Source organism: Microplitis mediator, chromosome 8, assembly GCF_029852145.1.
Source record: "Microplitis mediator isolate UGA2020A chromosome 8, iyMicMedi2.1, whole genome shotgun sequence".
NCBI lineage: Eukaryota > Metazoa > Arthropoda > Insecta > Hymenoptera > Braconidae > Microplitis > Microplitis mediator.
The window spans coordinates 10,553,342-10,570,472 of NC_079976.1; the positions used below are offsets into that span (position 1 = coordinate 10,553,342).

The 17,131-nt window shown below is 24.7% G+C and overlaps 1 protein-coding gene across 14 annotated transcripts in view; it reads left to right on the forward strand.

The window, feature by feature from the left end:
* The first annotated feature begins 2,267 nt into the window (after positions 1-2,267).
* The window catches only part of LOC130673563 (CUGBP Elav-like family member 2), a 30,566-nt gene continuing 15,702 nt past the window's right edge, over positions 2,268-17,131 (forward strand). For 4 of the 14 annotated variants that reach the window (XM_057478605.1, XM_057478608.1, XM_057478604.1 and 1 more), the window contains exons 1-6: positions 2,319-2,487; positions 2,656-2,762; positions 5,256-6,072; positions 10,319-10,494; positions 14,156-14,238; positions 15,684-15,732. In XM_057478605.1, coding sequence (XP_057334588.1) covers positions 5,486-6,072; positions 10,319-10,494; positions 14,156-14,238; positions 15,684-15,732 — 895 coding nt within the window. In that variant the 5' untranslated portion in view covers positions 2,319-2,487; positions 2,656-2,762; positions 5,256-5,485. Of the gene's footprint in view, positions 2,488-2,655; positions 2,763-5,255; positions 6,073-9,527; positions 9,812-10,318; positions 10,495-14,155; positions 14,239-15,683; positions 15,733-17,131 lie in introns of those variants that run through there. The other 10 variants (XM_057478606.1, XM_057478607.1, XM_057478610.1 and 7 more) reach the window with 10 other exon arrangements.

Genomic DNA, 17,131 nt, shown 5'->3' on the forward strand with positions numbered 1-17,131 from the left:
AATCAATTTTTCATTACTATTTTTTATTTTTTTCAATGGTCCAAAATTGAAATTTAATGAAATATTTTCCGTAATGAAATTTTGATTGCATTACAAGGTTATTAGTTAAAAATATTCAACTTTATTATCAAAGCAAATTTATTTTAATTAAAAAATAAATAATTATTATTTTTATCGTGAGCTTTTGTTTTCAGGAAAAAAAACTAGATTTTCAACAAAGGAAGAATTTATTTTAATTAATATGAATTTCAATAAATTCTGACTGCAAGTTGGAATTTAATAAAATGTTTTTATAATTAATAATAAAAACAATAATTATTATTATTATTTTTGAAGTTTCAATTTCAATATTTAAAATCCCATTTTTTGGTAAACTATTAAAGATACAGGAAAAATGAAATAAATCATTTTAAAGAAAATTAAATTTCTTACAAAAAAGATGTTCATATATTTTAGTTTAATAATTAACGAGTTATTCTTTAAAATGTAATTTGATATGATACTCAAGTTAGCAGACGTCTAATAATTTTTGGATTTTTTTACAAACGATAAACTAATAAAAAAAAAAATAATTCAAAAAATGGCACCTACAGCTTTTTTAATTTTTTACATATGCATATTTTTAGTTTTTTTTTTTTCGTCATTGATTTGTTGAATAAAAAAATCCCAAAACTTGTCTTCCAACTTCAGGATCATAAATTTGATTCATTTTTTCGATGGTACTCATACTTTAAATATAAATATCTTATAGATTATTGAATTTCTAATAAAAGTGATAAGGAACTTTTTTATAGAGAATTTAATTACCTACAAAATAACTTATTTACGTTTTTAACGTATCTATTATAGTTGAGCCACAATTTTAATTCAAAGTTTGTAAAACTTAGTTAATGAATTTTCATTAGAACGTCAACCAAAACTAAGTTTTGATGAATTTTCTAATAAACAATATTTTATAAAATTGTATGTAAATAGTTCATTGCTATTCAAGTATTTTGTATTATTCAATTATTAGCTCAATAAAAATAATAATAATAACAATAATACTATAAATTATTCAAACAAAACTTTTTTAAATTTCAAAAACAATAAATTTTTTATACTTGACTTTGAATTAAAATATTTTATAAACTATTGAATTTACCTACAAAGTTACATAAAACTTTTTTTATAAAAATTTGAATTCTCTACAAACACGTATTTATATTATATATTTGTCATATTTTAAATATGTCAGTCAAAATTTTAATCTAAAAAAATACTTAAATATTGGAATTTAATTTATATCTTTCAGAGATTTTTAATCAAAAATATGACAAAATTATTTATAAATTTATATGCTCAAGAAAATTTATTACAAAAAAATTTTTTTTTAATATTCCGTAGAATCAATAATTTAGATTTTCAATCTGTTAAAACTTAATTGAAAATCTTTTTTTAATAACAACAATAATAATATGAAATTAAATTATAAACTATTAAAATACCGTGATATATATTTTCCATCAAAGCCAACATCTTATATACATTATCATTGTTATCTTTCTCACTGTGTACACGTTTAAATAGTTAAGATAAACCTGTGCGATAAGCCTTCTACCAACACATATACACGACTCTTGCATTACCATTATTACTTATACATATATATATGTATAAACATCCATAATAATATCAAGCAACATATATATATGCATATATATATAACGGGTAAGACAAGTAAAGACTCGGTAAAAAAAGGCAAGTGTTACACTCGCGCAAACTTTTTAAGTCTTAAAGCAACAAGGCCTTGCCTCTTTCGTCTTAAATTTCATTCTTCAACTCATACTCATACTCATATTAAACATGTTATCTTAACTCTTTTATTTAAAAACAAACCTCTGATATCATTATCAATATTTTTAGACGATAAAATTTATTAAGTAATCATAAATCATAAGTTGTAAATATAAACCATACGTTTTTAAAATCTTTAAACATATTATTATATTTTCATTTTCTATAAAGAAAAAAAAAAATTAAGGACAAGACAGGGAAAAATTTTCGAGTATTGAATTGTGAATGTACGTACACTAGACGTTGGTTGTAGTAACGGAGGGTTGTTCGGTATTAGGGATAGAACTCAGGGGTAGAGGGTAGAGTCGAGGGAGGAGTATCAGGAGGGTGATGAAACCCAGTGGGTTCTATAGGGTTTTAGCTGTAGGAACTCTAGGGGTTGCTCAATAGAAAGGGTAGTAGGCGTCCAGAGGATGTCGATCATGGGAACAAGGTGGGAGTAAAGCCAACCAGCGGGGGCGGACAGGCGCGAGACGATCTCGTTTTTCTCTTCATCGCGGTCGAGCCTCGATCGTCGTCGTCGTCGTCAAACTTGTAGTAGTCGTCATCGTCCTCGTCTCTCTACGTTTGTTCTACTCTAGATTATTAATAAATAGTATTATTTATGTTTTTGCTAATTATCATTTTACAATTTAACCTTTAACACATTAAGTAATTATTCACTTTACTAATAACCAATTAAATAATAATAATATTTTCGCGTCGTGACGTTTTAACTACTTTTTTTTTTTTTATTTAATTATTAAATAATTAGTGTTGTGTGTGGTCTGTGAAATTATTATTTATTTTATTTAATTAAATAAATTATTTTATTTTTAGGTGATGTACCGAGTATTATTTTATATTTTGTGGTGAATTTAAATTGGGTGTTGTGTTCGAAGGATTTACAACATAAATTATTTTAAAAATATTTAAAATGACTTTTGGTAAGTAATTATATATTTTTTTAAATTTATTTATTTTTAATAAATCAATTAATATTATAATTATTTAATTACTTTATTTATTTATTTATAATTACTTTTATTATTTTATTGTAAAATATATTTTCATATGTGGAATGTTTATTTCAAATTTTTTTTTTTAAAACCGCATGTTTATTTTTTTATTTTGCACGCATTCTATTCTTATTTCATTCATTTTTTTAAATTCAATTTAAATACTCAATTTATTAATAAATAATTTAATTTAATTAATTTTTTTTTTTTAAATAAATTAGCATGTAAATAATTTGTAATTTATTTCTTGCATGGATAGGCTTAGGAATAAATAATAAAAAAAAATTGCACCACCGTAACGTAAAAGAAAAACAAAAAAAAAATAAAGAGTGTGTGTGAGGAAGCGAAATTTCGCGATTTATAAAAATAAAATTGTTTTTTTTTTACACAGGATGTTTATAAAATTAGGGAGTAAAAATAAAGTTTTAAAAATTTATATAAATAGATAATTAACAACGCGTACAAGTACGAAAATTTAAAAAAAATGAGTGAGTGAGTTGAGTTATTTGAGTCGAGTGAATACAGTACTAGTACAGTATGTAGTAAAATAGTATAGATGTGTGCGAACGAGATAAATAGTAAGAGTAGGAGGTGTCGAGAAGGAAGAGGAGATAAGAAGGAGAGGTAAAATATTAAGAAAATTAAAAGAGAGGGAGTAACAACCCCGTGTAATACCAACTCAAACCAATACACGTGTTCGCGCGACTAGTCTCCATAATCCATAAAACGCATGCTAAATATATAATACAATACATATATATATGTATAAGTATAAATATATATATATGTGTATATTTGCATGATGCACTTATGTATAGTGTCCCTATGTTTTCACATGTAAGCTGCTAAAATTAATAATAATTATTATTTATCATATTTTTAGTGCGACTTTTTTTTTGTTGGCTTAATTTAGGAGTTTTTTTTTTAAGTTTTTGGTGGGTGGGAAAAATGGGATTGGGGGGATGGGAACTGGGAACTGGGGAATGGGGATTTGGGATTGGGGGTGAAATGGGGTGGGGTAATTTTTTGAAGATATATAAATATGGTAACTATGGTGTACTTGAGCTTAAAGTTGTGAAATAAATACGGGACGCAAGTGCACAGCTTACAAAGCAGCTGAGGTCAAACGATCGATACTCGAGCGGAGTTGTGCGCATCTACCACTCTGCTTTACTTGTGTATTATATATATATATATTTGTATATATATATATGTATAATGTACTGATGTGCACACACACAGACCATGTTTTTACTACCTTGTATTACTATTACTATTACATGTACATTTTACTATAAGGATTTTATCACACAGCATTATTATTACTATAGTATATAATTATTATTGTTATGGAATTTTTTTTTTAGATGTAATGATGGTTTTTTATGTTTAGGAACACAGGTGATTTATAGTTTCATTTTTTTGAATTTTTTTTTAGTTGATTGGATTTTTGAGGAAATTGAATTTGAGGGCTTGATATTTATAGAAGTTTTAAAAAATGAAATTATAAATAATAAAATTCTGTAAATTAATTTTTTTTTTGAGAAGTTGTAGTTTTTTGTTTTATTTTAGAATACTCATTTTTGGAATTTAGTTTTTTTAAAAACTTAGATGAATTTCTAAGTTAATAACTAAAGAAATAAAAAAAATTGACCTAATTCTTGAAATATTTAGAAAAAAATTTTCTAATAGATGCGAGAAATTTAAAAAAACAGTTTTTGAATAAAAAAAAAATTTGTCAGTTTTTTTTAAATTACTGATTTAAATTTCCTTCATTTTGTGTGGGAATTTCGAAGTTAAAAATTGTTTTTTTTTTTTTAAATTGATATGAACAATTTGAAATCGTCAGTAAAAATTTAAAAAAGTCTCAGACTTGTATTTTTACTTTTAAAACTGACGATAAAAAATTCAAATTTTCGAATTTTTTTTTCGAGCTTCAAAAAAGATTTACAACAATTTCTGAAAAATTCACATTTATAAAAATTAATTTTGATTGAAAAAGAAGTTTTTTTTTTTTTTTTAAATTTAATATCAAGAACATTTTTTTCTAGAAAATTAAATTATACTTAAAAAAATTTTATTATAATAATCAAATTTTTAATATTTAATTAAAATTTCTAATCAATTATAAAAGAATTAAATTAAAGAATTTTATAGAATTTTATTAGTAAATTAAAAAATAGATTGTAATGAAATAATTTAATTACTGTGCAATAAAAAAAAAACCTAAATACTTTTTGAATTGCAACAAAAAAAATCACAAATTATTTTATTACCCGCTTAATTTTTTAATTTAATTGCAAATAAAAAACTAAAGTTTTTTTTTTCAGACTGAAAAAAACGTCAAAATAACAAAATAATACAATTATATATAATTGTATTCTAATTAGAATTATTGAGTTATTATTTTTTTAATTTTAGGTGCAATGGATGATTCCTAATAGATCAAATAAAATCGTCTAAAAAAAAAAACAATTTTTTTGCTATTAGCAGATAATGTAAGTATTTAAAAAAAAAAAAACAGTTGAAAAAATGGAAAGAGATTGACTAAAAAAAATTTCCATAGGGTTTGTAATTGAAAAAAAAAATTTTCAGACTAACTGGAGTGTGTATGTGTGTAAATTTAAAAAATTAAAAAAAAAAATTTTAAAATGCTTCAATCGCTGAACGCACTGGCGGGCAAAATATCGCCGGGCTCGCCACCGTCGATGGACACGAATGCTAACAAAATTCACGTGCAAAATAATAATAACAATAATAATAATGATAATAATAATAAAAATAACTATAATAATAATAATACGCCGTGTAATAAAAATAAAAATTATTTAAATAATAATAATAATAGTAACAATAATAATAACAATAATAGTACCCCTAATAATAACAATAATAATAATAGTTTATTAAATAATAATAATAATAACAATGAAGATAATAATAGTAGTAATAACAATAATAATAATAATTGTAGCAATAATAATAAATGTAATATTAAATTAGACAATGTAATTAGTGGAATTAAAACGAGTACTGTTAATAATCATATTAAAAATGATAATAATAATAATAATAGTATCAGTAAAAATAATAATAGTTGTACGAATATTAGTAATAATGTTTTCCATCATCCACATCCGTATTCAAAACATCAATCGTCGATTCAACATCATCAGTCATCTAGGACGCAGCAACACCAGCAACAACAAATAAACGATTGTGATAATGATGATATTATGTAAGTTTATATAATTACTTCTTTTATCTTTTCTTTAGTTACTAGTTTTAGTTACGAAAATAAAAAAAAAAAATTTTATTTTTAAATCGATTGATTGATTTATAAAACTCGGTTTTTTAGTATGATGGCGAATGATGGCGATGATACTGAAGTTAGCCGACGTACAATAATTTTTGGATTTTTTTTTAAGCAATAAATTATTAAAAAAAAAAATATTTGAAAAAATTGCACCGATAGTTTTTAAATCTTCTACGTGTGCACATTTTTGTATTTATTTTTTTTTTTAAATTAAGTCGTTGAAACAAAAATTCGAAAATTTTTAATTGTCTGCTAACTACAGGATCATGAATGTAGCAGATATGAGACAAATTTCAAATTACAAATAAACGAATTAAATAATTAAAAATATAAAAATGCACATACTCATTTTCAAAATCTATAAATGCATATTTTATAAATTTTATTCGATTTTTATTTAATTCTCTTATTTCAAAATTTTTAAAATTGACAATTGTCAGCTACATTCACACTCATGGCGAATTTTAGATATCAATGAATTGATTTTCATAAAATGGTTTTGTTCGCGGTATTGAAGGACGAAAAAAATCGATATATCGATGTATTAATTTTGAAACATCGATTGATTATAAGAGATATCGTGAATAAAATCGATGGTTTGATTTGTAAAATTCAATATTTTAATATGATCAGAAATTTAAGATATTGATTTTTATAAAATGATTTTGTTCACGGTATTAATTTAAAAAAATCGATTTATTGAAAGTATTAAATTAATTTTAGTTCAAATATTTGAATTCATTAAAATTTTTATACGTCAGTTCATTATTCTCTAAACATGAATTAGTGAAAATAAGTGAATATTTACTAATTCCAAGTGCAAACCGAATCACTAATTTCAAAAAGTGGTTCGGTTGGCACTCAGATAAGTGGAAATTCACTTATTTCACTTATTCATGTTTAGAGAATATAAAAATCGCGAATAAAATCGATAATCAATTTTAATGTCAATAAATTAATACATCGATTATGCTTTTAATAAATCAATTAATAATCTAACATATCGATTTAAATTTTAATAAATCGATTTAAAAAATAGCTCACATTTTTTTTTCTTACACAGAAAAAAAGAATTTCTTGGGCCCAAAAACTTTTTACTTGCCCTAATAAATATTTTACATTATGATTTGAAAACGAAAATTTTCTTAGGGCGAGAAAAATTTTTTTTGAGCCAAGGAAAAATTATTTGGGGTGAGAAAAAATTTTTTGGCAATAAGTCCTAAGAAAATTATTGTCTTCATTTTGTAATGAAAAATTTTTCTTGTACGGAGAAATCCTTTTTTTCTGTGTAGAATTATTCATAAAAAAAAAAAAATTAATTTTACAAGATTAAAATTTAAAAAAATTACTCTATACTCAAAAATACTAATTAAGTTATTTAATAAAGAAAGGGTTAATTTAGTAATTATAATTTGATCAACTAAAAGATATATGTAAAAATAATGGATTACATATGTTGATAAAAATAATGAGCGTGTTTGAGGTAGTATATTATTAAGGATAGAGTACAGAGTACGGAGTAATTGATTAATTAAATTAAAGTCATGTAATGTTAATTTAGTAGATTAGATATATGTAAGTATATGCGGATGATATATAATATAATGAATGGAGAGGTTGAACGGTGGCCAAGTTTACCGATATATATATACTTATCATTAAATTAGTTTAGATGGTAGTCTAGAAAATTCGCAACCTAGTCACTAGTCATCAGTCACAAGTCTATAATAATATACTTTTAAAACAACTTGATTTAGATTTCATAAAATATAGAATGGGATGATGATGTCGATTATAAAATTATTAAATGAGAAAGCTATGTATAGTTTTTATATTATGTTGGTGTATAAAGAGTTTAATGAAGTAATGTCGCAAGTATAAAACGATGAGGCTTGCGTTCATACGATCACCAGAGATGAGGAGACTATTTACAGCCACGCGACAACTATATACTCGTTTAATCAATAATTCACGCTAGATAGATAACTTGTAATATATATAGATATATATACCACGAACGCTGATGATGATGATGATGTAGTGTGTAAAGAGCTTTCAGTACATCCCTCTTGAGATTTTAATCTATTTACGCTCATATACTATTTTTGCGTCTTTAGGTAATGCTTCAAACCATTTTATCGTTTTTTTCATCAAATTACATTTAATTTTATTTTTAATACTTGTCTTTTTTTTGTTTTGGCAAAAAAAATGGTATTTATTCTAGAAGATACTTTATTATATGATAGATAAAACAAATTTTTTCGAATTTTTTTTTTAATTTTTCACATCTAAAGGTATTGATGTGGTACTCATTCAACAGCAAGTTAAAAACGAAATATACACCGTAAAAAATCGGGATTGAAATCGAACTTTATTTAAATCCGAATACACTTCGTTACTCAGAGTGTCGGAGTTTTTAAAAAAAATCACTCCGCATACGGAGTAAATAGGAAGTTTGTTTTTTCAGCGGAGTGGTCTGGATTTTATTTGAATCAGCATTAATTCCCATTTGGAGTTTTAGTATTAAAATAAACTCCTCTTCGGAATAAACTTTACTCCGAGGAGATTAAATAAATAAATAGTCATCCGCTCCATATTCACTCCGGATTTAATCTGCAAATTTTTTTAGTGTCTTGCTGTGAGTGCTCATTCTACAGTAACTTTTACAATTTCTCAAAAAATTTAATTGACAAAAAAAGTACCAATTTTTAATTTTTTAAAAAATTCAATGTTTAAAATTTTCAAAATTTTTATCATCCAACTATATTGATGTGAGTATTCGTTTCACAACAATTTACACGATTTCTCCAATAATTCAATTCATACAAAGGAATATAAATTAAAAATTTTTTTTAAATATTTAATATTTTTTTTAATTTCCAATTCAAATATTTTGATGTGGGAATCAGATAGTCTACCCAAGAATTAACAATCCCCATCAATATCTCTTTCTCAACAGCAAAAAATATCCAATCTCTCCTACTAGCCTCCGCGAATCTTTAATTACCCACAAAAAATCATTACTCCGTAATCCCTAATAAAAATCCGCGTAATAAAGACTAAAACCATAACTCATAATCGTCGATTTTCTCTAAAAAGAAAAAAACTACTCGTCATATTCTCGATAAATTCCAGCAGTCTAAAAAAAAAAAAAAATCAAATGTAAACAAACGTTAATCTCTTCTGTCTGGGAAGAATTTTTCTCTCAATCATTCTTTCGACTTTGCTAGCTTCTCACTTAAAATATCCTATTGTCAGCATTTATACATATATACTTTTTAATATAATATATGTATAATACATATATTTTAGTCGTCATATATATACGAAAAATAAACGTGTAAGAGTAAAAGAAATTTACTATACCGTACTTAAGTTTTTGTCCAAGTCGATGGCATTTTGTCGTAGTCAGCTAACGAAAGAGATATGACGGACATTTATTTTCATGGGTGTCTCTTACAATATAATTTTATTTAATTTAATTAAACTAAATAAATCTTAGACCCTTGCAACCTCCTTATTTTAACTTACACTTAATTTTTCAACATAATTTCATTTTTTTACCAACTCAATTAAAGTGTTTTATTAACTTTTTTTTTTTTTTTAAATAAAATTTAACTAAAATGTACTATAATCTATTTAGTGATTTCAAATTATTTGAGTAAGTGTTTTATATTATTTTTTATCAAAATTACTTTTTTTTTTTTTAAATAAAAATATGACACGGGAATTATTTTACTGTAAAAAAAAACCATGACATATTATCTGTAATTTAAGTATATAAAGTATATAAACATATATGTTTTTTTTTTATCAGATGTATAGATAAAATAATAAAAATATTATTTATTATTTAAAAAAAAAAAATAATTTGCTAGGTGTGTATTGGTAGAACACGCAGTATTGATTAATTTAGTTCACGTTTCTACTCACGCATGCGTGTATTCTAGATGTTTCAATAATATAGATATATATATATACATATTTTTTTATCTATTTTATTTAAATTATTATAATTGTTAGTAATATGAAGTATTGTTATATATATGATAGAGTAATTATACATTTAAAACTAGTTGAATGTTAAGTGTGAGAGCTGTCGCGAAGACAAAGACGCAGTTTAATTAATGCTGAGGGTATTATTGTATGTGTTAATTTTTTTGTCCAGCATCGGGGATATCGGGAGCTTGGCTGGAGATAAACCCGATCCAGACACCATAAAGATGTTTGTAGGTCAGGTGCCTCATGATATGGAGGAAAATGATTTGAGAACAATGTTTGAGGAATTTGGACGTGTTCACCAGATCAATGTTCTTAGAAATAAGTACACTGGCACTCATCAAGGTAATTATTATTATTATTTTCATTTTTTTTTTTAATTTTTCATTGGAGTAGAATTTTTTTTTTTTCTAATTTAATTATTATTTTTTTTTATCCTTGGAGTAAAATTTTTGAGATAAAAAGTTTGATGGTTCTATAGAAAAATTAGAGTAGAAATTTGATTTTATTGAAAAAATATTAAAATTATTTTTTTGATTCTGGAGTAATTTTTGAGGTGTTTTTAATTTTTTAAAATAATTTAATAAAAAATAGACTGGAAATTTAATAATTGATACTTATTTTTATATAAAGAATAACAAAATTGGTATTGAAATAATTTATTCATTAAAATGAAACTTTGGATAAAATTTAATTGAAGTTTTTAGGCTTTTTTTGCGGTAAAAAAAAAAAAATCTGGTCATTTGATAAAAGTTTGAATAGAAATTCATTTTTACTTGAAAATTATTCAAATGAGTTTTTGAGTAATTTTTTTATTCAAATTTTGTTGATTAAAAAAATTTATTTTATAAGTTTTTATGATTATTATTTACTTTACATGAAAAATATAATTTTTATAGTTTATTTCGCCGCACAAAAACTTTAATAATATCATAAACTGATGGAAGCATTTTATTATTATTTTATTAGAAATTATATTATAAACTATTTAAAAAAAGAAATATTTTTTAACATTTAACGATTAAATTAAATAGCTAATCAATATTTATTTACGGCAAATATTTAATTATCAATAGTTAACGAAATAATTATTTATGGTCAAAACATATTTATATTTATATTTATTTTTTATATTAATTTTTGTTTCCTTGGCATGTTAGAAGGCTTCATAATTCCCACATTACTCATTATATTACAATTGTACAACATAGATATTATTTATATAACAAGTATAATATATATACATATATATTAGGGTGGTCCTTATTTTGGACATTTCGAAATTTTTATGTTCCCACAGTTTTATGTGGTTCGAAATAAATAAACACAAATATCCTCCAAGTTTCAGTCTCTATCTCAACTTCAACCTGTGCCGCACAGCAATGCAAGTTTCCCATTTAAATAATATGGGGTTTTTGGCATTTAACGATTAATTTTTTATTCTGACCAAAGTAATTGTTTACAGTAAAAAACTATCGTCAAAGTGTTAAAAAAGCGTGTGTTACAATTCTGAGTGTTGAATTTTTGACACTTTTGTGTGTCAATTCAACACATAGCATTTATCTTGTTTGAACCGTCGCATTTGATTGATTTTTTAACACACAAAAATGTTATGTTATTCGAAAGTAACACTTTTTATATGTTATTGTCAAATCAACCCACAAAATATGTTAAAAATAATGTCGACCATCATAAAAAAATTCTTGGAAAATTTTTTACTTTTAACATATACGTGTGTTACTTTTTCAACACTCACAACATGTTAAAATAACATATAAATAAGTGTAAAACGTTCGTTTTACACACGATATATGTTGATATTGACGAATCCTTTTTTACTGTGTTCAAACAATTTGAAACTCTGTAGGCTTTATCCTTACAATAAGAGCTATTTCTTAAAATTTTTACAGATTTGTAGCTACTATATTTTCGGAGGTATAGCAAGATGAAAAAAAAAACAAAATTGTGATAGAGACCTGAAACTTGGAGGATACTTTTTTTCATTTATTTCGAACCACATAAGCCTATAGGAGCAATTACTATAAAACAATAATAAATTGTTTTAAATAATCTTTAATGTAGTAAAATTTTATTATTAATTTTTAAAAAATGTTTTACTGTTGGCCTAAACGATCATATCAAAGCTCATAAATTTATTTTACCAGCCAATAATATACAAAAAAAGTTTTTAATCAGTTATAGATTCAAATAATTTTCTTGGAACCATTTCAATTTGTGTGACTTAAAAAGCGCGAAATTATATTTATTATTAGGACTTAATCTAAATAATAATTTAAAATGTTTTAAGTAGAATATACATTGTATTCTCTATTCATAATAATTATTTATTATAGCTGTTTTATTTTATCCAAATGACAAATGTTTATCCACGTGGTGTATAAACTTTATATAAATGGGATTGATTTACTATGGTTAGTTTCTATTAAGGGATTATTAAGTTACATATATTTATTTAATTTTTGTATCCACTCCATTTTTCACCGGTCTAAGTAATTATTTATTTAGTAATTTCCGTAAATAATTTATTTAATAACATTAATAAATTACATTTAATACAAACAAATTATTCTATCAGATGTTTTTTTTAGCATTTCATATCCACTTAAAGTAAAAAAAAAAATATCATAATTACGATTCCTGTTTTTTTTTTGGGAGTAAAAAAAAAATTCTAATTTTTAATAAAAAATTTCCATCCATTAGTTTTCTAATTTTTTTTAGAATTTTAAATTAATAGTCACCAATAATTCTTTATATTTTTCCAAAAAAATTAATTTCCCATTTTTAAATTTCAAGTTTTCGATAGAAAGCAATTTACAATTTTTTTTTTTTTAATCAAACCCATAAAAGTAAAATTCAAATTTTCCCAAAAAAACTTTTCCATTTTTCATTTCCTTTTTTTTTTTTGACTATTTTATAAAAAATTAATTTATTAATAATTATCGTACAAAATAATTGAAACAAAGATAATTGTAACCATTAGTTTTACAAGACTGAATTACGTAATAAAAAAAAATAAATAATAAAATAACGCGGGAGTAATATTGTTGGATACTCATCAGACAAAGAGAATAAACTAAATAAGAAAAAGAATCGGGGGATGAAAAAAAAGGTTATATTAATAAAATGAAAATAAAAAAGTAAAATAAAGCTCTATATTCTCATCCAGCTTGAGCAGTAGCTCTCTCTCTATCTTTCTCTCTCTGCATATATACAGCAATAGCTTTAATATAACCTGAGTAGAGCGAATGAGGGACGGAATGAAAATTATAGAGGGTGGGAAAATAAAAGAGGGAGAAATAAGAACGAGTAAAGTTGAGATCGATGTTGAAATACTATAGTACAGGGCACAGTAGAGCAGATAAATGTACGTACAACCAACCCCTAGGACTACAGAGAGAATGAGTGAGCGAGTGAGTAAGTAAGTGAGTAAGTGAGTGAGTGAGTGAGAGAGTAAAAGAGTGAGTGAGTAAGTTGAAGGCTCAGCAGTACCTGTTAGAAAGGAACCAAGTGTAGAGCAAGTAGAGCTGGTATACTACGAGTAGAATAGAGTAGAAAGTGGATAGGAGTCGAACCTCGAATCGAGCTACACCACCAGGCAAGCAAGCAGGCAGGCAGGAAGGCAGGCTTGGAATAGGAGCTTCAGGCTCGCTTGCAAGCTACAGCCCAGGTCCGTAGAGCTTTTCTGCTATAGCTCTGCTAGCAGAACCACTACACCGTTACCTCGACTCCAACTCAACTCCTATCCACTCGGTGCTCGGTTTATTGATCGTCTAGCCCATCCACATAACACCAAGGAAACTTTGCTATGTTAAAATAAAAAATATTTATATACATATATATATTAACAATGTTTTCATCCTTCAACCTCCGTCCGTCAATCACTACTCATTATTATTTATTATTCAATTCAATTATTTGTTGGCATAACTTTTTTTTTTTTTTTTTTTTTTTTTTTGAAAGTAATTAATGTACTTTTTTTGTTCAGGTTGCTGTTTTGTAACGTTTTATACACGAAGAGCGGCACTAGCGGCTCAAAATGCACTTCACAATATAAAAACTTTTAACGGAGTAAGTATTGGTTTTTATTTTTATTCAATTTTGTTATTTAGTACATTGTAATTGCGCGCTTTCGTTGTTAAGGTATACGTTTATTTTAAATTATTTAACGTTTTATTTATTAAATTGTTTTGTAAGGATATATTAAAACACTACGTTGCAATAAGAATTTAATGAGATTTTTTAATTTTTAATTTGAATAATTGTTCTAGAAAAATAAATTTCAAAATTTTTGAAGGTTGAAATTTAGAAAAATTACATTAAAGTGATAATTGTTAATTTTTGAATTTAAATTTTGATTGAACCATCAAAGATGGAATAAAAATGTATGAATGCAATTTAGTAGGAAATTTGATTCTCTATAAATTATTTCCTTTACATTTGTATCCCATCTTTAAAAGTTTAATCAGAATATTAATTTTAAATACTGGGTTTGTAAATTCGAAAAATAAACTTAAAAAAAAAATTGTAGTTTTGAATCATTAAACTTAAAACATAAATTTCGAGTCGTGTTAAAGATACACTAAAAATACATCAATCAAATTTTGTAAAAAATAAAACTGTGAAAATTATTCTCAAAAAGTATAAAAAATTTTTTCTTATTTTTTATTTGTAATACAAATAATTACTTGACCGATAAAAATTTTAATTACTTTTCTTATCATATCTGCAAATTTACTTTTCTTATCATAGTTTCATATTTTATTTCCTGATAAAATTTTTTAACAATTATCACCCTAAAATAAATCTCCCACTTCCCAAAAAAAAATTTTTTCTAAATATCAACATTTGAAACGATCCTGAAGTTAACTAACACTTGAAGATTTCCGGATTTTTTTTTTCAACAATTCAATTACAGAAAAAAATAAAACTAAGAAATGCACACATAGAAAATCTAAATAACTATAGGTGCAATTTTTTTTCTATAATTGATTGTTTTGAAAAAAATCTAAAAATCATTAAACGTCAGCTAACTTCAGAATCATTTTAATTCACAAATAATTTTCTTCCTCTTCATTTTAACTTGCCAGCGATCTCAACATCTTACTCCCTCCATAAAAAAAATGATTCATAAATCATTCTTTAAAAAATATCATCAATCTTACAATGACAAGTTACCATCAGTGTCTAATTCAAATAGCTTACTAGATTAAACGTCGAATGCCGCCACCGTATTGTCTATCGTCAATTACAAATCATACATACATACACCCACTCTATCTCTCTCTCTCTCTCTCTCTCTCTCTCTCTCTCTCTCTCTCTCTCACACACACACACACACGCACACAACACACACACCTGAACAAAAAAAAAATCTAAAAATAATTAACACCTATCAATTAGCCAATCACGACCTATTTAACAATACAATGTATCAAACAATATATTAACTTCCACTAAAAAATATATACATATGTATACATATATAACAAAAAAAAAATTGATTTATTTTCCAGATGCACCGGCCCATCCAAATGAAGCCCGCGGACAGTGGTCACCGTAATGGTAAGTTAACTAAATATTTACGCATGTGTATGTGTTTTTTTTTATATTTTATATATATATATTTATAACTAACTATAAATATATAAATACGTATGTGTATGTGTATGTACATGTAATACACAAATTATTAACAATAACAATTCAGGTAATATATTAAAAAAATATTTCCTAGTACAACAACAAAATATATATATATATATATTAGTTGTTAAGACATGCAGTGTGGAATGAAACCACGTTCTATTAATAACACTGACATTTTGTTTATTTTTGATCTATACCGAGTGCTTGTCTACTTATTTTGCTTGTCTTAACACTCGGCAATTGTCCATTATTATTAACCAACCCACAAAAAAAAAAAAAGAAAAAAAAACAAACATATTCATAATTATTTTAAGACTGCACGATAAGCGATAACAGGTAAAGTGATAAGATAAAAAAAAACCATAGACGTAGAATGTGTTTTTTTTTTTTTTATTTTTTTCAAATTATAATAATAATTATATCAACTACTTAATAATAATAATAGTTATTATTATTAATCCCTTAAGTCGGTATTACCGATATGTTCAATGTTACATGTTGTATGTTTTGTATTACACGCATGCTCAAGCGAAATCGATTATTCATATGCATTAACTATTTCAGGTAAAATTTTCAAATTTTTTTTTTTTTTTTTTCTTATAAAAAAAATATATATGTATATGTGGATGTATATATTTTTTTTGAATATAACGCGTCTAAATGACAAATATAAAATATTGTGAGTTGGTTTTAAGACCATAAATATGTATGTTCCCTCTCTTTGTGTGCACGGTAAGAAAAATATATTGTAGGGTGGGGGGCAAAAGTGTAAAAGAGTACAAACAGACTGACTAAACAGTTAAATACTATATATATATATATACATGTATGCACGTGTACATATGTATATATATGTACACGTATGTAAATATATGTATATGTATACATATATATTTGTGTGTGTAAATGTATGTGTGTTTATAATAGAGTATGTAAAAAGAAAAAGAAAGAAATAAAATAAAGGTATGCGTATGATGTCGCGACGATGAACGATCCGCTCACTTGTTGAGTGTTGCGAGTCTACAAGACTACACTTAAACACTTGTGTAGTCACTACAGACATTTTCTACGTCTATTTTATTTATTTACTTTTTTTTTTTTTGTTTAAATTTTACTATTACACTTACTTACTTTACTTACTTACTTACTTACTTACTTACTTACTAGTCGCCATCACCGGCATTTGTGTTAACTACGATAAATATTTTCGTTGCCGGTTTTAGTAAACAATTTAAAAAAAAAAAAAAATAAAGTAAAATAAAATGTATAGTAGTGCCGCAGTGATTAATAAGTAGTTAAACGATAAGACTAAGTA